Source organism: Glycine max, chromosome 6 (genome assembly GCF_000004515.6).
Source record: "Glycine max cultivar Williams 82 chromosome 6, Glycine_max_v4.0, whole genome shotgun sequence".
NCBI classification, from domain to species: Eukaryota; Viridiplantae; Streptophyta; class Magnoliopsida; order Fabales; family Fabaceae; genus Glycine; species Glycine max.
Window position 1 is genome coordinate 47,718,562 of NC_038242.2, and position 22,681 is coordinate 47,741,242.

General features: G+C 33.6%; 3 protein-coding genes and 1 non-coding gene across 4 annotated transcripts in view; 2 read left to right on the forward strand and 2 right to left on the reverse strand.

The window, feature by feature from the left end:
- Positions 1-1,544: 1,544 nt before the first annotated feature.
- LOC100805467 (uncharacterized) lies at positions 1,545-3,026 on the forward strand. The gene has a single exon (XM_014776804.3). It carries the CDS (start codon positions 2,107-2,109, stop codon positions 2,629-2,631), a length of 525 nt encoding a protein of 174 aa, XP_014632290.1. The 5' UTR covers positions 1,545-2,106; the 3' UTR covers positions 2,632-3,026.
- Positions 3,027-10,953: 7,927 nt separating this feature from the next.
- On the forward strand, positions 10,954-15,620 carry LOC100806003 (mannan endo-1,4-beta-mannosidase 2). Its single transcript, XM_003527383.4, has 5 exons — positions 10,954-11,897; positions 12,872-13,069; positions 13,603-13,725; positions 14,275-14,486; positions 14,962-15,620. Exons 1-5 carry the CDS (start codon positions 11,508-11,510, stop codon positions 15,347-15,349), a joined length of 1,311 nt encoding a protein of 436 aa, XP_003527431.2. The 5' UTR covers positions 10,954-11,507; the 3' UTR covers positions 15,350-15,620.
- Positions 15,621-17,879: 2,259 nt separating this feature from the next.
- Positions 17,880-22,681, reverse strand: part of LOC100808120 (callose synthase 12) — a 7,965-nt gene continuing 3,163 nt past the window's right edge. The window contains exons 2-3 of the mRNA XM_003526234.5: positions 20,163-22,676; positions 17,880-18,246 (exon numbers count right to left, since the gene is read on the reverse strand). Coding sequence (XP_003526282.3) covers positions 20,175-22,676 — 2,502 coding nt within the window. The 3' untranslated portion in view covers positions 17,880-18,246; positions 20,163-20,174. The remainder of the gene's footprint in view (positions 18,247-20,162; positions 22,677-22,681) is intronic.
- On the reverse strand, positions 22,443-22,522 carry LOC113002010 (small nucleolar RNA J33). Its single transcript, XR_003267539.1, has one exon. It is a non-coding gene; the product is annotated as a small nucleolar RNA J33 (small nucleolar RNA).

Genomic DNA, 22,681 nt, shown 5'->3' on the forward strand with positions numbered 1-22,681 from the left:
GATAATTAAGTAAATTTTAAAATTTTGATTGCAGTAATGGGGAACATAATTTTGAATTTCTTTCTAGATTGTTCAATATAAAATCTTGTATAAAAGAAGAAGAAAAAGGTTCTAAAAGTTGGGAATGTTACACTTAATACCATAGCTCTTATGTAAGACACTGAGGATTCGAACATGCCGAGATGCTCCCCTGAGTCTCTCTTTCCATCATACTAATCTATCTTTGGCAACTCTCTAAGACTTTTTGGGATCAAGAAAATGGAGATTTTCTCAAATAGTGGTTGATTGATCTTGAAGATCTCATCTAGACATGGCAATGGGGTGGGTCGGGTACGGGTATTGTCTCCCTAATCCCTTATCCCGACTCCTCAACATATTCCCATACCCGTATCCGATACCCGGCGGGTTTGAGTTTATTGTCCCATCCCCTTACTCGTTGGGTATCGGGTATCCCAACCCCATTCTACACACCATTTAGAAAAATATTTTTTTTTGTAAAAAATATTAAAAATTTGATTTTAGAAAAAAAATAAATTGATTGTTAAACATTTATTTTTAACTACTTATATATCAATAAATTTATTATAATGCGTGTGTTTACATAAATAGTTAAAAAATAATATTAAATTATGTAAAAATTTTAAAATAAAATTAACTAGTAATAAAAATTATATGCTTTTTGATTAAATTATGCAAAAATTCTAAAGATTTTAAGTGGCGGGGCGGGTTCGGGTTCGGGGTTGGGACGGGTCTAGTAATCTCATACCCGTACCCGTACCCGACTTTTGGTTATCGGAGAAAACCCAAATCCGAACCCGAACCCATACCCGATCAACTCGGGTATTACCAGTCAAAGTCGGGACGGATTCGGACGGGTACCCACATGTATGAGTTTTCTTGTCATGTCTAATCTCATCATCACCGTGGATGTCAATGTGAGAACTTAGAGTATAAAAATATTTTCAAGATGGCTTTGGCTACCTTTCTTGTGTTCCACGATGTAACTCTCAAAGATAAGGCTGTGTGGCAATTGGATTCAACCAACTTGGCGCACAATTGAAGTTATAAGGTGGGATTCTAGTAGAAAGATGTATCAATTGGTTGTACCTCTAATATTTGCAACCTTTGGTTTCATTGTTTTATTAAATGTTCTTGCTCATTAATGAGTCTTTTCATATGCTTTTGCTTATGGGTGTTAGTACTAAGTGTTGGGATGCTAATGTGTTCAAGTGCTAGTTGTGATGTCAGTTGTCCATTCTCTAATAACCCAGGAGGATTTAGTGAGCAATTGGAATTATTTCTTTTGGTTCTCACCATTATGATAGCTCTTAGAGGATCATAGGTGTTAATTAGGGCAAGGGCGCAAAATTGATCTAGGTTGTTTTATATTAACTAATAGTGAGAAATAATTATTTTTCATAGACAGTGCTAATGTTCCATACATGTGGTTCTCATTATTGGATTTTAATTGACTGGATCTTAGTTTTTTTTTTTTTTGGGGGGGGGGGGGGGTGGTTGTGAATTCTTGTTGCCTTCGAAGGTCTTTTCCATTATATCATTAATATGATAAGTTTAAATAATACAATTATCTTTTGGTGACAGAGTCAAGGTCTTTAAATTATCTTCTAGTCTTGTGCAGTATCTCTATATGAGAAAGCCACTAAACTTGAGTTAGACTCAATATGAGAATAAGTATAACAATCTTCTTAAAAGCTTTCAAATACATGAAAAATAAAATTCAAATATATTAAATAAGTATATTTTAGTCCAAATATTTTACATACATTAAATATTCCTTAATTTGTGTCTTAATTTCAAACATAAACAAAATACAGAAACAAGGTAGTAAATCGTATAAAATAATTAAAGATATATAATTTTTTTTTAAAAAAATTGTCTTTTACCAACAAAACGAAAGTGAGAGATAGTATCCTAGTAGTGTGGATAACACAAGAGTAAAGACACAATGACCAAAACTTTTAAGGATTAATCCTAACAAAAAAAATCCGACCGCATAGAGTGAGACACACACGGTCACTGCCCAGATTGATCCACAGAACACAGAACACAGCAAGGTAAAAAAAATTCGAGCTTTATTTGTCTCAAATGGCAAAAGAAGAGGAGCAACAACAACAACAACAACACCCACCTTACGCATACACCTTAATTCTGAACATCTTCAGCAAGAGGAGAACATGGGCATGTCTATTTCTGGTTGTTTACGGTACCCTTTTGGCATCTTCATGGAACTTACTCAAATCCACGCTTTCATGGTACAATCTGCAAGTTGAATCCTCCACCACCTCGGCGTGGCCGGCGCTCTATGCTTCGGTGCTTCTGGGTACCGTGTTCGGGGTTCTGTCGATGGTGGCGGCTATGGTGGTTATGGTTCCCGCGGTGGTGGTGACTTGGATCACGATTGTGGTGCTCTTGGCCTTCTTTGGGAAGCCTAAGAGGACGCTTGTGGTGGAGGGGAGGAAGATTACTAAGGAGATTTTCGGGTTTGTGATGAGGACTTTGTTGAAAGAAGGGAATTTTGTTGCTGCGGTTTGTGCTGTTTTGGGGTACTTTGCTCTTGTTAGAAGGAATGGGACTCAAGGTGGTGGGGTTGCTGTTGTTGGTGAATCGTGAATTATTGATATTTGGTTAGGTTTTGGAGATCGTGGTTTTTTGTTTTTTATCCACAAATGTTACATTTTTTAGTTTTTTTTAGAAATCTCAGTTGGAGAGATTTGAACCTGCGACTGCAACCTGTCCATTCTTCCTTCACCCTTCCGCAACCACTGGACTAACCTTATATCTCCTAGATGCCGGTGATTTGGTATTTGGTAAAGTGTCTTAATTTAATCTCTTTTTTGGGATACTAGAGTAGAGGTTGATTTACATTGGTGAAAAGATGGAACTATGAAAAATGTTACTTTTACTTACTGAGATATGTGTAGATGCTTAGCTGCTTGGTGATGACAGGGTAAATCCCTTCTTGTGTATGCTCTTGATGATTATTCATTAATTTTTACTACCACTTACAAGCTGGTTTGTTTTTTTGCTGAATTTATAGATATGTGATTGTGCTACTAAAGTTCTTGTACTCAATTTAGCTAATTAATTGTTCATCAAATGTTTCTGAATTTGGACAATCTGATTGTGGATTATTCGATCAAGTAACTTTTTGCGCCTTTCAGGTTTGACGCTTGAAGGGTTGTGGATAGTCCGATCGAGGACAATTGTACCTCTAATCCTTGGGTCCAATATTATGGTTTCTAGAGGACACACTCAACAAATAGGAGTGACCCCCTTAGTCATGCCAGGTCACGCATAGTAGAATTCACTGAGGTTTCTTGAGTTATTGACTGGTTTTAAGACTTCTCAGTGAGTGAGTTCACTAGTGTGAATAGAATTTGAAACTTGGAGCCCAAAAGGGGGAGGGATGAAAATAGTTGAGGTGTGGGGAATCTTTGGTTTTAAGTCAAATTAGGAAGTTGAGTGAAAAAGATTTAATTGAGAATCTGATTAGAGCTTTCAAGTTAGCTAAACCTATTGAGAAGACAAAGGGGTGTTCCTTAGTTGTCATGCCTAGACAGCAGAAATATCATATTGTCTCTAGCAAAACATGAATTATTCAGAAACAACTTCTATTGGAAGGCAAGTTTTGGTTGGAACATCCTTAGAATAGCGAAGTTAATCACTGATCCATTGCCAAATTATCAGGTGATAACAAACAACCACCCATCTTACCAACGCTTGTGGCTATGATTTCACATTTTCACCAAAGATATTACCAACTAGTCAATGCTGTTATCAGTATCTGAAAAGAAATGTTTCTAACAGTGAAGATTCTATGCATGGACCCCTTGGCATTAGATATTTAGGCTATTGATATAAGGAAGAGATAGAGAGAGGGGGGTGTAGAAATGGATGAACTTGTGATGAAATATATGTGTAAAGTGTTCACAACATATTTGGCATCTGAATTCTGAATATTTATTATTCTAAATTCCTGACAGGGTTTATTTCACTGATATTAGGGTCAGCGAAGTTGTTTTTGAAAGTTATCTACCACCAGATTCTTTTCTCCCAATTGTTGCAAACATCATGGAGAAACACCTTCCATCTCATCACTTTATTTGTCCTCAATTTTCTTTCCTCTACTTGCCCAAATACCCCTAATTGTTGGTGTCTTCTTGCACATGCCCAACCAACAACTACACTTTTGTTGCAGATTATCTTTTCTTGCTACTTCTTCTACAAGCAAGCAAGACACGGGCAAGGAAAGATTCATTTACTCCACTTGGACTCCAAATTTTCTTTTTTCCCTTTTCTTTTTCAATTCTGGTCAAAAAATTGATAATCATATCAAAGTGTACCTTTCTACGGTTCTACCAGTATTGGATTCATTGTATGTGATTTTTTTTTTTTTTAAAAAGAAGTTTTCATAACTAAGTTTACCTGCACGTTTGACAATAGCTTAATTATAAAAAAAATACTATATTTTCTGAAAATCCTTTTAGAAATTCAAAGAAGTAATTATTTTTTAAGCGCCCAATAGTATATATAGATTAATCATAAGTAAATAAAATAATGTAAAAAGGAGACAAGTCCCCATAAGGACAAAACTATATATTCTGGTTTTAATTAAAGAGTGGAATTACCTCAACACCCAAAAGCCGAATAAAAGAATCTATTAATCTGCGCAGAATCAATCATATAAAAATAAGCACAAGTACTTTTATTCCTTTCTTAAACGTATAGATCTAGAGAAACTTTATGCTGTTAATTGTTTCTTTGCTTCATTTTAGTGGCACAGTGCCTGTTGTGATTACAATATATTGAAGCAGGTAAAATTAAGCATGTGATGTATTGCAGCTTTACCGACAATCCCTTATTTCTGCGATTTTGTTTTTTTGGGGTCCATTAATAATAAATTTTGTTTGAATAAACTTCTTGATAAATACTTATTAGGAAAAAAAAAAAAGACAAGAAAGTAAAATGAATAAAATCTAGAAGCTAAGATCGGCACCTTAGCTCTTGGAGAAGCTAAATGAAAGTTTTTTATAAAAAATATTAAGTGCCTAAGATGATTTAGTTTATAGGAGAAATTTGATTCATTTTATCATTTTATTTTTTCTCCTATAAGTGTTTATAGAAAAACTTATTTAAATATAAAGTCTAACTATACATAGGTTTGGTTAGTGTTTAGAAAATAAGCCAAATGTAAGCCTGAAAATGAAAGGTACACTAAATCACTAATAAGTCATAACTAATAACTAATAAAAATTACAAATGGTCATTTTGTTTTATTTAACAAAGCGGTTTTTCAGTTTTTGGTTGCTTTGGGATCATTAGATTTGCTATAGTGATTTCACCAGTTTCATGAATTTTTTATGGTTGTTGGACTTGGGGGAGTTTCATTGCAATTGTTTTAGAAATTAATGCCCTAAAGACCCGCAATTCAATGGCCAAAAGTCAAGAATATGATCACTCATAGACCAAGCCAAACCAAGAATACAAGTGATATATAGCAACCAAAAGTGCAATATGGCTGCAATGTTATTGTCACGCGGTGTGAGTTCAAACAAATTATTTTGAAGCAATGAAAGAACAAGTGAAATAGAAAGTCTTGACTGAAATTGAAGTGCACACTACGGTCAACACATGCCATACGTTGTGAAGAATCTGAAGATGACCCTTGAGCTCATTATTTTAACCAACAAAGAAAACGGGAAAAACAGATGAAGAAAAAATTGTCTAAATTATGTTTTGTCACTTGAGATGTTTTGATTGATTTATTTAGTTTCCTATTTTTTAAAGGCTGTTACTTATATATCGATCCTTAAAAGTCATGCTATTTGAAGGGGTCAAATAAATAAATAAAAAGTATTAGAAAATAAATAAAAAAATATCCAATCACCAATAGTTCCAATTTAAATCCAGAGACTAAAACTGCTGATGATTAAAATGAGATGGCGAATCGTTGCATAATTCCTCCATGCATCAAAGCACCATTGGAACATTTCAACGTAAGTTAGTCATTTGATGTGACCATCAAAGTGCAGATGCATTAGAATATAATTCAGTGATCCATGACATGATTGTATCAAGCACAAAGAAATTGTTGTGTACTCCATTTGAGATAAAATTCTAGCACAATTCAAAGGATGTTATGGATTCACAAAGTCATTCCCTCACTCGAAATTCTGGATCTTCCATGACAAACCGGGAATGTGTACAACATCTTTGTATTTGAGAGAGGGAGTTAAAACAGAATATATCCTAAATGATACCTAGAGATATTAGGAAATAGTATCTTTTAATTTTCATTTTATCAATGAATTAGAGTTTTTTTTTCTTTTTTTTTGAAAGGCATCAATCAATTAGAGTTTGTTAGCAGAATATTTTTTTTTTTGAAGAATATGTTAGCAGAATATGTTAACATTAATTATTTGATTGTCATCCCTGTCATATCCCACAATTATACAATTAATTCATTATTCCTCTCTATTATATTATTCTTATTATATCCTACGATTATAATGGTTTTCTTATACATATTTATTGTATATTTTTATTTATACATGCGTTATTTCTAATTAAAGAATAGTACAAGTTTTCAAATCTTACCAAATTGTTGTCTAAAAGCATATATTTTTTTCTATGGGTTGCTTCTATGTTTGTTAAGGGTTGACAAAAAAAAATGTTTTTCTATGGTCATATGGATATTACCTTTGTATCCTTATATCTAAAAGATGGTCTAAAAGATTATCCTCCTCTGTTGGGCTGTTTTATGCTATCTGATTCATGGAAACAAAAAAACAGGGAGTGTTGAAGCTTCTTACAGGTTGAACTCACAGTTGGCACTATTGGTGGCAACAAAGTAAAAAAAAATAAAGATGGTTTAATACTTAGCCAGTAAAATGGAGGTTGTGAGAACTTGGTTCTAATTTAAGGAGAGGATAATTCATATGCTTCACAAGGTTAATTTGGATGTCCAAAAGAAAGTAAGATTTAAAGGAAGGACAAATTAGCAAAATTAAAAATTTATAATATATATCAATTACAAATATATTTAATTAAAAAGAATAAAATATTTATTTTAAAACAAGAGTATAGCCCATGCCTATTAGTAACAAGGAAAATGTAATTTACACTTTCAATGTTTTATAAGTCATGAATCAAAGTTCAAACAAAAGTCATAACTAATTTGCTTCTTATACTAGACAATAACCAAAACTTTGTATGATAATGCAGAAATATATCATGCTGATGAAAGGTAACCATTATATAAACCTTTATGCGAGAGGGGTAATTAATTGGAAATATAATTATGAGATAGTTGCATGCCCATACAAAGAATATGATTAACTTTACTTTATAGAGTAAATATATACGAGTAAAGATTAATCATTCTCCTATTTTTAGTATATTTATGAGAAAAGATGAATCATTAGTTCTCCCTAAGGCCAGTACAAAATGATTTCTCATTTTCTTTGCCTTTCTACTTGAAAATTAAAGATCTGAACCAAATGTATGTATATAGCACTATGATTGCTCATGAATAAATCATCAGATGCGTTTAACGCAGAAGTGATGCATTTTGTTTCACTGATCATGGTTGGTCCCCGACTTTCAATAAGGCAACCTCAAACTCATTCCAATCCCAATGATAGAAATTATTAGCAAGATTAAGTTTCTTATGTATAGACAAACGTATCTGTTGTATTTGTTTTAATATCTTGATATAGGTCTTCTTGTATTAGAGAGACTTTTGCGTTGTATCATTTTAAATTTAATATAATAAATAAAATGCACATAAAGTTATATAATGACAAATGTTGAGAATACTCCTGGGCCTGGCTTCCCATATAAGACGCTTCTAAGTTCTGACCTTATCATGTAAGGTAACTTGCATGTTAGCTTATGTATGTTGTCCTTTTCTTGTTTTGGATAGGTCACGAACCTCCAATCCAAAGTACTCATTCCAATCCGAGTGACCAAACTTTTAGATATTGGACTTATAACCACTATTCAAAATAATACTACATCACATATAATCTTTATTTAATGTAAATTAAACCATTATTATTAGCATTACTTATGTATATTAATTGTACATTAAATTATACTAATAGATAATTTTATTAAATAATAAAAAAATTAAATTACCGTATGACATGTGTTTAATAAGATTATTCACCTACCACTAGATAATATCTGAGATCCAACCACATCAAACTCCAAATGAAGACCAGAATACCAACTCTGGGCTATAAGTTTCATTTGTTAGGTCACCATCTCTATAAATTTGCTGCAAGCGAGGAGAGAAGTTAATTCTATGTACTTCTTCAACTCTAAGAAGTAGTCCATCTTTCACTTATTCTATTAATTGGGGCGAACAACTTAGTGCAAAAGAGCATAAATTTGATTCAAATTATCATATTTCCTATGAATGAATGTTAGAAAATCCTACAATTCATTCACCTTAAGAATATCAATTAGTCCTCCACATTTCATACTTTTAGCTTCGACCGATCTAGTTCTATCTAACTTGACTAGAATTATTTCTATCAGAAAATATTTGTGAATGTTACCTATTGAGTTACATTCATTAATTGAGCTTCTCTATACTTATACAATTGATTGAGCATTTTTTGTGTACCTACAAAGTTTAGGTAATATAATGAAAATATGAAAGGTCTGTGTTATATAAAAAACATTTGTTTGTTTAAATAAGTCAGTTCTTTAAATGAATTTTTATATTCTGAAAAGTTAGTCTCTAATTTTCGAAGTATGAATATTTTGTTTTATTAAAAACAAAATAGAAATATAAACTTATTTATAATTTATTTTTATATTATTATCTAATTATAAATTATTTTATATATGATGAAATTATTGTTTTTTAAAATAATTATTTTAAAATTTATATTGAAAAAGACATCTAATAAGTTAAAAAGTGTACGCATTAAGAATACATAAAAATTAAGCAAAATTGTACTACAAATTGCCTGCAATTTTCCTACAGTAGCATACCTACATTTAAATTACACAAATCACGCAACGGCTCAGCCTAATCACTACAAGAATTGAGCCATTAATGTTTACCAAAAGAAAAAAGCGTTATTCATCGTTAATCATTCCTGAACGGAATCATTGGAGCAATTTGCAAATACAAAAGGCACCTATGATTTAGATGTGCTGACCTCAAACGCCAAAGGACAAATTAGGGGTGTATGATTTAGTTTTTTTTTATTTTCACTTGAAAATAAAAAATATGATGAAAATATATTTAGCTGGATTTTTATTTTCATTTTTATTGAAATTTTTTTTCAAACGAATCAAAATCTAAAAACAATAAAATTGTGTTTTAAATATTGTCAATTAAAACCAAAAATCTCGTTTCGGATAGCAGTAACAAAGAATGTAATTTAAGCAAATCTAAAAATACATTTCCTTCTAAAAATATATTTTTAATGTTTTTATTTCTTAAAAAAAAATGAAACCAAACATATTTTCAGAATTCTAATCTTTTAAAAATAAAAATGATTTTCAAAAAATAAAAAATACAAAAACTGAGCACACCCTTACTCAACCATACCATCTATTTTATTTATGTATCAAACCACAGACATCCAGCGAATTGAATACTAATTTCTCTTTTAGGGAAATAATTGTTTTTCTAAACAAAATCAAATTGCATACCTGTTGTGGTATATTATTATGATTATGATATGAAGTAATAAGGTAGCATAATAAAATAAGCAAGTGGTAGCTGTCAAAGAAATTGTCCATGTTTACACGTGGAATGTGCCGACATCCGCAAACAAAACAAGCAAGCTAGGTCTGACGAATTAATATGACTTTTATACAGAATCTGTACCTAGCGAACATTTAAGAACACTGTCTCAGAAGTGAGAAGTGGTCTTCTTTCTTTTTTTCCTTTAGTGCTACTATTACTTTTTGTTTTTTTTATTTTATTTTAATTTAACTGTATTTTTCTGTCTTCTTACTTTTTGTGAATTTTGTCTCCCATTCTTTTTACTTTTTGTGAATATTGTTTCCCATTGTTTTTAGCAAATGTTAATTAGAGTCATTGCTACATATTTAATCTCATTTAAAACTGTCTTAAAAACCTCAGTACAAAACAGTAGTAGTAATAAAAACACTAAAAGTGCCATTAATATACATTTACTCTTTATTCTCAATTTCAATGTAAATTTCAATAAAAAAATCATTTTGAATTTCTTGACTAGTGTTTTTTTTGAGACAAAGTGTATCTTGAAACAATTATATTCAATACACATGATTCCAACCTCATATAAAAGAAAATAAATCCACATTAATTGAGTAGTTATGTTAACATAATTACAAAAATAATATTCTATCCTAATATAAATTTTCTCTCTATATATAATATTTTGAGTTGAATAAAATTATTATAAATTGATGATTTTTTAGTCTATAATGCAATTGTATATTTTAAATTCATATTCAAAATTATTCATCAAACTAAAATAATTGTATACTTATTGATTTATGTCTTGGGTGTAATGTTGAATCTAAATAAAAAAAATAAACAAAATTCAAGAAAATAAAATTGCAAAAAAAAAAGTGGAAGAAGTGTTAATGACATCCTTCCCTGCACAGTTTTAAAAGTTTTTTTTATGATTTGTTAAAAATTATTAAAAATCATTAAATTTTGTAAATTTCATTTCTCATTTAATGTAAATAAGCAGAAAATCATTAAATCAAAAATAAAATTTATTAAAATTAATATTTTTTAAATTATAACGAATAAGGGACTAGACTAGCATTTATCACGGTGGAATTAAATCTTTAGTTTTGTTCTTGTTTTTGTATTGCTGACCATGTGAAAAGACTCAGATACAACAAAGTGGCCCACAGTTCTTGAAAAAATTGAAAGATACTCTCTCCTTAAAGTATTATTACAACTGAAGGAAGCTTCACACGCCTCAGATCTAAATCCAAATAACCTGATACACTGATACAAACATTTCACCACACTCTCACCATCTTCATCACTACTTTTTTTTTTTTTTTTCCCTTCAACCTAATTAATCACCCCTCTCATTTTTATTTTGACTGAAAGTTCTGAAGAAAGAATAAGAAAGACATGTGAGTCTTTTTCAGTCTTCTCTTTTTAGTTCCTTCTACATGGTTGAAGCACTACCATTCCCCATTTCATCAAATAGCTATAAAAACTAAAACCCCTTGTTTCAGCAACCTGCACCCTTGTCAAAGTTGAAGTCTTCAAGCACTTAGTTTCTTAAAGGTAACTCCTTTAAGGTCCATTCATAATCTTCTCAGATAGAAAGAGAGTGATCTATTCATTCTAATCATTTGGGGTGTCAGAAACATTCACATTCACATCTGGGTCTAAAGTTGTGAATTCATTAACCTTCACCTGGTGCCACTAACAAAAGTGACCCTTTGGATAAGAATTCAAAAGGGTATCTGAGGATCTCACAAATTTGTTGAATTTCCCTGATTCTATGTTGTATAGGGTGTGCAAGAGGTACAGAATCATGGTGAGTGGAAATGGCTTGTTTTACCCCGTTGTGGGGTTTGCATCGATCGTGCTGTTCATTTACATGTCTTTTGGGGACGTGAGGTTTGGTTTTGAGGAAGAAGCTGAATTGGCTTTTGTGGAGAGAAATGGGACTCAGTTTATGGTGGATGGAAAGGCTTTCTACATTAATGGATGGAACTCTTATTGGTTAATGGTTCAATCTGTGGATGAGTATTCCAGGCCAAAGGTACGTGAAATGCTTAGGTCTGGGGCTAAGATGGGGCTCACTGTGTGTAGAACTTGGGCCTTCAATGATGGTGACTACAATGCCCTTCAGAGTTCCCCTGGTGTGTTCAATGAACAAGCTTTCAAGGTAGTGTTTTGTAGATTGATTTTGTGATTATTTTTTCATGTTTTTGTTGTTTGTTGTTCCTCCTTGGATTATTTTTCTTGTCTTGGTGTAATTTTATTTTGGTTTTTCCGTGCTTGACTATGGATGCTGACATAACTAGATTTTGATGAGAGTCCAGTAGCGGGGTGTTGGATATTTTGGTTTTCTTTTCTTTTGCTTTGATTTGTTTTTTGTTTTATGTATCGTCTTCTCACTCACTTTTATTCCTTTTTCCCTGAAATTGAGTTTGTGGCTGGAGGCTTCCAAAACTAGGTTTGTAACTTTGTCTGTATGATTGGTGTCCACGATTTATGCATTAATTGCTGTGGTTCATAGGGGGCTGGGATTAAAGTTTGCAGAATTTGTGGTAAGCACTTTTGAATTGTGACATGAGCCGTGGTGACATGCTTGTTGTAGCTAAGCTGAATGGCCACGGTTACCATTGTTCTTGAAAGTGATATAATATCATATGTGGTAGGATACTGACAAAAACTGAGAAACATTTATGTATGATGACAATCTTAGTAGAATAAAGTTGAAGATTGAATTTGCTTTGTTTGTTTGTATGCCTCTACAATGCGCTCATGATTGAAATGGAAAGTATAGTGTGCCAGACTCATGTTATTTCTCTTCTTGCTTACTCCATCCTTGATCAATCTATCACGTGTGAAAAATTCTCCCTAAAATGCCTAAATTGAAAGTTATATGTGTGCTTACATTTTGAAAATTTTCTATGCATGCTTTTTTAATTTAGTCATTTAGAAGTCCTTCATAATTGTCTTGGATATTTTTGCCTTGCTAATGTACCCTATGAGTCATGCTTGATAGAAATGAAAAAAAATGCTTTATGTTGCATTACTGCTAATACTTTTGGTCCATGGATTAAGCTAGTTGTTTACTGTTTAACATTACTGTATGATGAATGAAAACTATGTTGAACTTTGGTTGGGTAACAGGCCTTGGACTATGTTATAGCAGAAGCAAGGCAACATGGAATTAGGCTGCTCCTTAGCTTAGTAAATAACTTGCATGCATATGGTGGGAAGACTCAATATGTCAAATGGGCATGGCAAGAAGGGGTTGGCTTAAGCTCATCTAACGATTCTTTCTTCTTTGATCCATCAATCCGTAGTTATTTCAAGAATTATGTCAAGGTAAGATATGTCTATCTTGTATTAGTAGCCCAATTTTTTTACGACTTACGCTTGAAGAATTGGACAGAGGGTAGACAAGTAGATGGGATATTAGTCTTTGCTAGTCAAGGTTGTTCTTTAGCCTACGTCATTTTTAATAAAATAACGCTGTTGGGTCTATCTATCAAAAACCAAGTTTTCAATAAATATGCATCCATTTAGACTGAAGTCTTTTTTATCCTTATGATCAAATTTAAATAAATAAAATCAAAGGGAGGATTAATAATGAAATTATGGAATTTCTATATTGCATTATTGTTTTCCCCCTTCATAACAAGTGATTGCTGTTTTTCCTTGCCCATTGTTTTAATACATGACACTTCTATTTCCTTCTCATGTGGGTCGAAACAATGATTATCCGTAGCCCCATTTCAATTTCCCTTGCCTGTCCTTTTACTTTTGCTTTGGTGGGCATTTCAATTTTAGCTGCATATTTGCAGCCTTTGAGACTGGTCTTTAGATAAATTAATTGTTTCCTTTCAATTTTTCTACAGACAATTTTGACAAGGAAGAATACTATAACTGGAATTGAATATAGAAATGACCCCACCATTTTTGGTTGGGAATTGATTAACGAACCTCGGTGCCTAACTGATCCTTCTGGTGATACTCTCCAAGTAAGTCCTGTATATGTGTTTTTATCCCTTCAAATATTTATAGAAATAACATGCCAGAAATGTTAATAAGCAATTCAAAGTGACTAATTCAAATATCTTTATTCTTTCCTCAATTTTTTTGTTTAATAAATTATTATGATCTCAAATGGTCTGCGCTTTTATAGAAATTCCCTCTCCACCATGCAAGCTCACATATTTGCACAAATGCTTGGCTGAATTTGATATTATGGTGTACTCTGAATTTTAGCCATCATTTTGATGCTCATTCAGATTTCAGATGTTGCTCACTTTAAACCCCTTTTGAAAGGAAACTTGAAGTTGAAAGTTGAAACCTTTATTTTAAGTATTTAATTATCTGGACTTATACTTGTACTGTGCCATCTAAATTCATTAAAATGTAAATGAGGGGAAAAATTACAGGATATCCTTATCCCTTGGATTCTTCTGAGTTCAGAAGGGAAAGAAAAAACACTAGTGTGACACCACTTCTTATTTAGGTATATCCAAGTATAGTTGTATATGGTTTACTTATTTATCATAGAACTGCAGGATTGGATAGAGGAAATGTCAGCTTTTGTCAAATTGATTGACAAGCGCCATCTTGTGACTGTTGGACTTGAAGGTTTCTATGGTCCTAATGATCCGAAAAGATTGACTGTGAACCCTGAGGATTGGGCATCTAGACTTGGATCTGACTTTATAAGGAACTCCAAAATCTCAAATATTGACTTCACCTCTGTCCATATCTATCCTGATCACTGGTAAGCATTATGTAACTGCTATATCTGTAGTTTTGAAATTTCTCTGTGCATGTTTGTTTTCACATTGCATCAAAGTTTATTTGCATTCGAAGAAGTTACTAACAGTTATAGCTTCTATGTATTTAGGCTTCTATTGACGTTTTTTTTTTTCCATCTTAATGTACATACAAGATGTTATACCTAACAGGTAATTAGACTCTTAAAAAAAGGAACTGAACTTTGGAAGTTCCAAATAACTTAACCTGCAGAATGGGAGCTTTTGTGCTCTAAATTTCTCATGTTTTTGTCTTGAAGTAATCAACTATCTCAGCATTAATTTGTTTGAAATTTGCATCCAAGACCTTTAAGATATTACATTTGATTTTTATTCAGAAGCACACATCCCAAATCTTATGATAATTTCATATTGCTTATTCTTTTTTATCATGTCCTTTATAAATTAACTCCTTTTTTTTAATTAAAAACCTTTGCATAGGTTTCATCATCAGGTATTTGAAGACTACATGAAGTTTGTCTCCAAGTGGATGCTTTCCCACATCGAAGATGGTGATAAGATATTGAACAAGCCAGTCTTGTTCTCGGAGTATGGATTGTCAGACATAAATTTTACGATGCCTGAACGAAAAACAATGTACAAAACAATTTTAGACATAAGCTACAAATCTGCAAAGAGAAACAGGTCTGGAGCAGGTGCTCTAGTATGGCAATTCTTAGTTGGAGGAATGCAGGAGTTTACTGATGATTTTGGGATCATCCCATGGGAAAAGACACCTATCCCTTCACTATTTGTTGAACAATCATGCAGATTGACCAAGGTCAAGGGATGGCCTCACAAGGACACAAGTTTTAAACAATTTTGTTAGGAAAAGATGTGGAAATAAAAAGCCCTTGATTTGAATGGGGGGAGATATATGGGTTCTTTTGTGGTTTAAGACTGCTGAATAGGTGCATGACTAGTTTTGTACAATATGCTCTTGTTTTCATCACCAATGATAAAGTTGGTTAGAGGCGTATATATAGTGTGGTAACATAGATTAGATATTACTATAAACAGTTATTTTGAATTTAAAGATTGTAATCCACATGAACAAAATCAACCATGAAGTCTTTTAAGATGAGAGAATTTGTTTTGAAGTTCGCCCTTCCATTTGTTTCCGACTTTCACGAGAATTTCTTAAAGCTCACTTTAACTTAAATATTCTAGATGAGGAATGGCACGGAGACTTTAACACTCATCAAAATTTAATGATTTTCTCTTTTTATATACATATACTAATTAAAATTGTTGATTTTAATAAATTTCAGACAATGATATATAGTTTAAAAAGAGTGTCGTTAATATTTCTCAAATTCCAGATACCAATTTCATTGCAAATCTTAAACATGATATATAACTTAATGGATGTTACTTCAGTCACTTTATGTCTGCCTACCCTAGTGTTTTTTTTTTAATAACTAGGCCAATCCTACTCAAGTAGCTGAACTACCAGCCTACCACATGACATATGAAATATTATTGTGCATGTTAGGTATCTCTATATCAGCAACTTATTATTATTATTATATCTTTTGAATATTTAAATAGGTCACACCATTATACAACACTTATTTTCTTTTTATGATTTAAGTAATTTATCTCCCAAACTCGGCAACTCCAAAAATTCTCCTAATGAGTCCCACAAATAACTATGCATAGCTTTCATCAACATTAATGAGTCCCACAAAAATACACTATTGGCCCACTAAATGTACAAAGGTGCTTAAATAAACACCAAAATGCTTAACATGCTACACACTACCTAGTGCTTAGCATGCTACAATCTAGGGATGGGTATATGAATTGAGGTATGTGGGTCGGTCCGTTAAGCTCACAGACTGAGTAGATTATGAATTTTGTTTTTTACAAACCCGTATAATTATAAGTAAGACGTGAGTCTGACCTATTAAGTCCACAAACTTAACGAATTTTATCCTCGGACTCACGGGTAGCCTATATAAGAGAAAATTAATTTTAAAATAAAAATTATATAGATTGAGTAGTTGAGTTGAGAGTTGAGACTTCAGAGACCTCCCTTTTCCTGACCCTCACTTCGTGGTGTGTCTCCTTTCTCGACCCTCAATCCGCTACGAGGCCCACAACATCACTTTCTCTTCCTCAACTCGTGCGCGACCTCCCTACCCTGGCCAACACTACGCCATGCTTCCCTTACCTCGGCCAAACACTGCGCGAAAAGGTCACTTCCTTCACCTCAGCTCATGTGCACCACCCTTCTTTACACGTTGCACCTCTCCCTTGCACATCACGTCTCCCCTATGCCGTCATACCTCTCTCTTGCTTGTGGTCGTGCAAAACAACCAAAAACATTTTTTTTTAAAAAAAATTCTTAATTGAACCCTCGAACAGATCCATTTATCTGTGGGCTTAGCAGACTGGATACGGACCCAAAACAAATTCATTTATCTTGTGAAATGTATTTACTTGGTCCGCTTAAAACACAGGTTTTAGGGACTGAACCTTAAAAGGACCAAACCGGCCCGTATACCCACCCTTACTACAAACTACCTCTGATTCAACACAAGAATTTTCATTTGGATAGAACCCTTTAAAATGGCCTTAGGATATAAAACGAATTATGAGCCTCTAACTGGATGATCAAGACAACCATTATTGTTGCCCTCCATTCTTTTAAGATTGAAGCTCAATCTAAGCTAGCATATGCGGTTTTCACTTAAAACTCTCAAGACCCCACTTATTTTTTTTAATATTTAATCAATTGAGTTTTATTTAAACATACAAAGGATTCCGCATGAATAATAATAATAATAATAATAATAATAATAATAATAATAATAATAATAATAATAATAATAAAGAATTTTTTATGAATAGTAGTACAACTGTCTTTTTTTAGGGGTAAAAACAAGTGTCCTAACACTTCCTTCTTTGTATAAGTTATAGAAAAATTATAGATTAAGATATATAAAATATATTTTTATTTTTTTGTTGCAGATATAGCTTATAGTTATATACAACAACGAAAAAAAACAGCTAACATTCAGTTTCAATTTGCGAGTATTGTGTTCTCTTCTCCAGGTAGTTCACCTTGCTTCAACTAACAAACTAAGAGATTATAAAACTGCCAGAGTGCAGTTTCAATTTATTAACCGAGTCAAATTAGAAGTAATAAACAAATAAATATTCGTCACAAAACCTAGCATATCGAATGCTCATGTTCTTATGGTTTCAGCAGAAAAAGAAAAAGTATTAACATGTTCAGTTCAGCTTAAATTGAACCGTGGTAGTACCTATCATTCTAAACTTTAGAAGTTACAGAGAACTGTATAACCTGTGCATTATATCTATCGGAAATCTGAGAAAAACGAATATTTTTCTGAATTAAACATGCACTATATATTCAACTACGGAAATAAGCTAACAAAACTGAATCATGGTAATGCCTATCGTTCTGTGGGACAATGAACCGTTTTCTGCCAGGGGTGTGTAACAGCACACATAATCAGAAGATCACCGAACAAAACTAATTTTGAAAAACATGAGAAATTGACTAATTACAATAACAAATATGACCATCAAAGGAAAGCAGAAAATAATCTCCGCTATCCACCAAACAAACAAAATATAATCACAGTCACCAACTCAATCAACAACAGCCCTCACATACCCAGATGAAAATTTGGAACACAGAAAGTTTAATCTCTCATCTTCTATGGCCCTGTGCATATCATTTCAGCGTCAACCCTGGAAGCAAGCATAATACAGACCTTATTAGCTAAAATGATAAATACACAAAGATAGGGTAGCCCTAATTAATTCAGTCAAGTGAAAGGTTCAAAGGAGGCAAAACACCAAAGGTTACAGAAAGCCACAGGTGTATGCATGAAAGGCACCAGAAAACATGAATCAGATAAAAGAACCGCCAATAGCTTTAAATAACAAGACACATATAATGGGATGAGTCACAAATAGCCATTGTGAAATGGGAAATGGATCAGCTGCAGTTATGTCTTAAACGGCATCTCCTGCAACAATAACCCAAGGGCTGAATTTTAACACATTTTTTTTTAATATTTTAACATAAAAATAAAAATAAAAACAAAGGATCGTCATGATCCTGTGAAAATGGCAGCCAAGGTTCAGTGATATTGGTATTAGAGGATTAACTCAGACAAGGCAGACAAGCATCCAGAAAAATAGAGAAATAACTATCAACTTACAATAAAATAGTCCATCTTCATGGTATATGCTGAACCACTTTTATTTATATTGATCTTGGTGTAAATATATTTTTAGTTTATTAAAGAAGAAGGTGCTTCATTAGAAACATTGTATCGTCTCATTAGGGACTTCATATGATGAGTTATGGCTACATGGGATAGTCTCATTGATAAGAAATCGCAATAGCTAAGACAAATAGCAATACGTTCACAAAATACACCAACTTATGGTGGTCTCAAAATTAAAGCATTGAATGCCTAAGCCAGCTCAAATATTACACACGCACACGTGCATTAGCAGCAATTCATGAAATACACCAATTTGTGGTGATCTCAATATTAATGCAGTGTGGCTTAAGCCAGCTCAAATATCACACAATCACACATGCAAACAATATCTCAAGTCTAGCTCCATCAACCACAATGTAAAAAGCATGCAAACACTTTTTTTTTTTTGGAAAGCAAAGATATATATATTGATTAAAACAGTACCAGAGGTACTATAAGATACAAATATAAAGTCCTGTAAAACAGGAAAAAAACCACCCTACAGAAACATCACCCTACTAGGAGGTCATACTAGCTAAAAAGCATGCAAACACTATTAGAGACAACACAGCAGAATGAAACATCTAGAACAAAACAAGAGAGATAACAGGAGAGAAACTAGATGACTGGAATGATACATGGCCAAAGTGAATATACACAGCTCGAATTTGAAAGATGCAAAACAGGAGACACCATTAGAAATATAGAGGGTAAGAAATTTCATGGGCATGCAATCATATGCACAAGGCCCATACATCTCCAAATATATCAAAAACATGGAAGCTTCAAAATAACCAAATAAAAAAAGAAAACCCTCCAATTTAAATTCAGAATTGACAGGAAAATAAATTAATAAACAAAACTTATAAAATGCATTCTATTTCAAGCACAATGACATTTTAAATAACTCAGTGATCGGGTGAAATCACCACCAAATACAAAATCATAAAAAGACACCAATCAATATCTATATCAATATCAACTGATCAGCTAAATACCAAACATATGGCAGAAATTCACAAAAAAAAAAGGGTGTCAACTAAAGGGTTCATGTCACCACAATGTGAGGTGTAGGAGTCATTTTCAGTACTTCATATAATATGGAAGGAAAAAGTTAACTGAACATGTTACAATTGTGATGAGGAAATTCATTGCCTGATTAATCATGCATGCAATTATGAGAAATGAACATTCCACCAGGTGCATGACACTGAATCAAGGATATAACAGTCACACAAGGGAAGAAAAACCAGAACAAAAAGGGTGCAATTTTGTTAGCTCAACAGCAGCCTTGTCTATTAGCAAATGATTAAAGCAAAAGGACATTTTAAAAACAATTACACCAAAAACACTACAAGTCTGAAATTGACTAAAAATAAGAATAGAAATTACCTCAATTCACAGTCAACTCTGTGATTTTTTCCCTGTAACAATCTGGAATATCCGGAGGCCCCTGCTGAATGCTTCATTGAAAAGAATTCTGGTTTGCATATTCTGAAATCCAGGCAACCATGATAGTAGTGCCACAGGGGACATGATAATGACTCCAAACATTATATCATATATACGGGCCACTGAAACAACACCATCCCAAATGATAGTGGACTGCAAAAATGGCCGGAATACTTGGGCAATCGATATCAGACCCCAGCCTGTGGGTATGAACGCCAACAGGCTAGTAAAAATATCCATGAATTTGAATTTAGTGAATTCCAGCAAACCAACTATCACAAGTATTGCAAGAATTATGACAAGGAACTGGACCAGCCGATAATAGATATGCTCTTTGGCTGCATATTTGTTCCGGGCATAGACTACCACAGCATAAATCCCAGATACAACAAACACATAAATCCAGGATAACAAGTAAACAGCAATACTGGTATTATGATCAGAAATGCCTAACTGATAGACAATTCCATACTGGAAAAAGAAGAATCGAAGGTCTAAGATTATCTCCAAAAGCTTTCCCCAAAGGCCAGTTACCTTTAGATGATCCTGCTCTTCATACCACCACCTTTCCCAGCTCTGTTCAGCTTTAGCAAATACACTTCCACTGTACCAAATCCAGTTCATAAAGTCATCAAAATCGTAAACAGTTTTTAACCAATCAAAGCCAGAAGGATTGAACACAAATGGTGCCATAATCCATGATGCAACTAAGAACCAACTAGTGATGGTCAAGGCTATATAAACAAATGTGTCAGTAGCTACAGGACTATGTGATGCATAAATTACAAGTATCAGCCCCAATTCAATTGCTTTCACAAAATGGCTACGGGCAAAGAGTCTATAGATTTCAGCAAATCTCTTGTGCTCTACAACAAAACCACGACCAGTAGCTCGATATTTTGCCCCACCATGCAGAACAGTCCGTCCAAAGAAATGACTTCGAGTTCCCATTGAGAATGTGTAAAAAACTGATGAAAGCTGGAGCTGCATGGTCAAGAAATCCCAGATAGCTTGAAGGAACCCATGCTCAAGGGAATTCTCTACAATCATTGGAAGGGCAGTGAAAAGTCCAAGTTGGATGATGAACTGTTGATTCAAGATGGTACCAAGTGCTTTATTGTCATTGCTGTTGCTTTCCATTGACTCCTCAACACCACTAAGAGCAAGATATAGCCGACCCCATAAAAATGCATATACAGTCAGAACCACCACCATAGTGTTGAAGAAGAACCCCACAGTAGTGTAGAAGAATGAGAGCATCCGGAAAAAATCCAGCCTATGACCCAATCTGTACACATCTCTACTTAGGACTTGCTCCCCATTTCCACTGGCAACCTTTGCTTCAAACATTGATACTTGATTCAACCCAACATCCCTTCCCTTTCCAACCTGAATGTACTCATGGTGAGTGACATTACCTCCACGAAGAGTACAATTAAATCCAGCAAAGATGTCCTCACTTATGTTGATCACTCTGGAAGCTTTACTGATACCACCTCGAGTCAAAAACCAAAACCTGTCAAACACATCTGGGTGACCGTAATGCATTCTAACCTTCAAAGGATTTGCCAAAACCCTCTGTCCTAAGGTGACAAAACTTGTTTCCTGAGCTGACATGAACCAAGCAAGAGAGGAAACAGAACCAGTAAAAATGTGTTCCCTAACTCCCAAAATAGTGGGTTTCCGGATACCATAGTAACTCCTGTATTCTTCCAAGAGATTTCGCATTTTAAGTGCCTCCTCAAAGTAGTTGTCCTGATTCATATCAATAGTCTGAACTGCATCACCGCGAGTGAAGATGATGGCATGATTTTGATTTTCCGGCTTTCCTTCCCCAAGCTTCAAGGGTCCAGGCAACTTTACGCGGTAAATTTCCACCTCCATCTGCAACTGTTGGTCATACTTAACAAGAACAGAGTAATACTCCTTCTCATCCCTTCCAGTGGTTTTCTCATCAACATAAGCAACTCGAAGGGCCTCATTATTTTGCATTAGATACAAAATTTCATCAGCATGAGGATCCTTTTTTTCCTTCTGAGTTCCATATATCTGGCAAGCAATCACATATGTGAATTTCATTAAAGCAGTCCCATATTCATGACCCTTGAATAACAAACTAACAGAACTGCTTGCTCTACTTAAACTCTTGGAGGAAGGCGACTTTGAGTTGGAACTCTCTAAATCATCATGCCTCATTGAAACAAGTTCGCGGGCACCTTCCCGAATATCCATTTCTGATGCAGAATCCAGAAAAGTCAACATCTTGAGGGCACGATAGTAGTACATCATTCCTCTAACTGTCCGTGATAACGTCTGACCTCTGTAGGAAGCCCAGAGCCTCAAATCTCTAAGTTTGTCGGTCCAAATATCACTGTCTTTTGCCAATCCCTCCCGACGCATCCTCTCGATAAAATTTTTCCACTCATCATCATATATAGTCTGCAAGTAGTACAGGATGA

What these genes read in the sequence shown, in the direction of transcription:
- LOC100805467 (XM_014776804.3), top strand. Translation starts at nt 2,107, where the DNA reads ATGGCAAAAGAAGAGGAGCAACAACAACAACAACAACACCCACCTTAC.
- LOC100806003 (XM_003527383.4), top strand. Translation starts at nt 11,508, where the DNA reads ATGTTGTATAGGGTGTGCAAGAGGTACAGAATCATGGTGAGTGGAAAT. An exon ending in TCAATGAACAAGCTTTCAAG is followed by an intron (nt 11,898 to 12,871) that starts GTAGTGTTTTGT and finishes GTTGGGTAACAG; the next exon opens with GCCTTGGACTATGTTATAGC. An exon ending in CATATCTATCCTGATCACTG is followed by an intron (nt 14,487 to 14,961) that starts GTAAGCATTATG and finishes ACCTTTGCATAG; the next exon opens with GTTTCATCATCAGGTATTTG.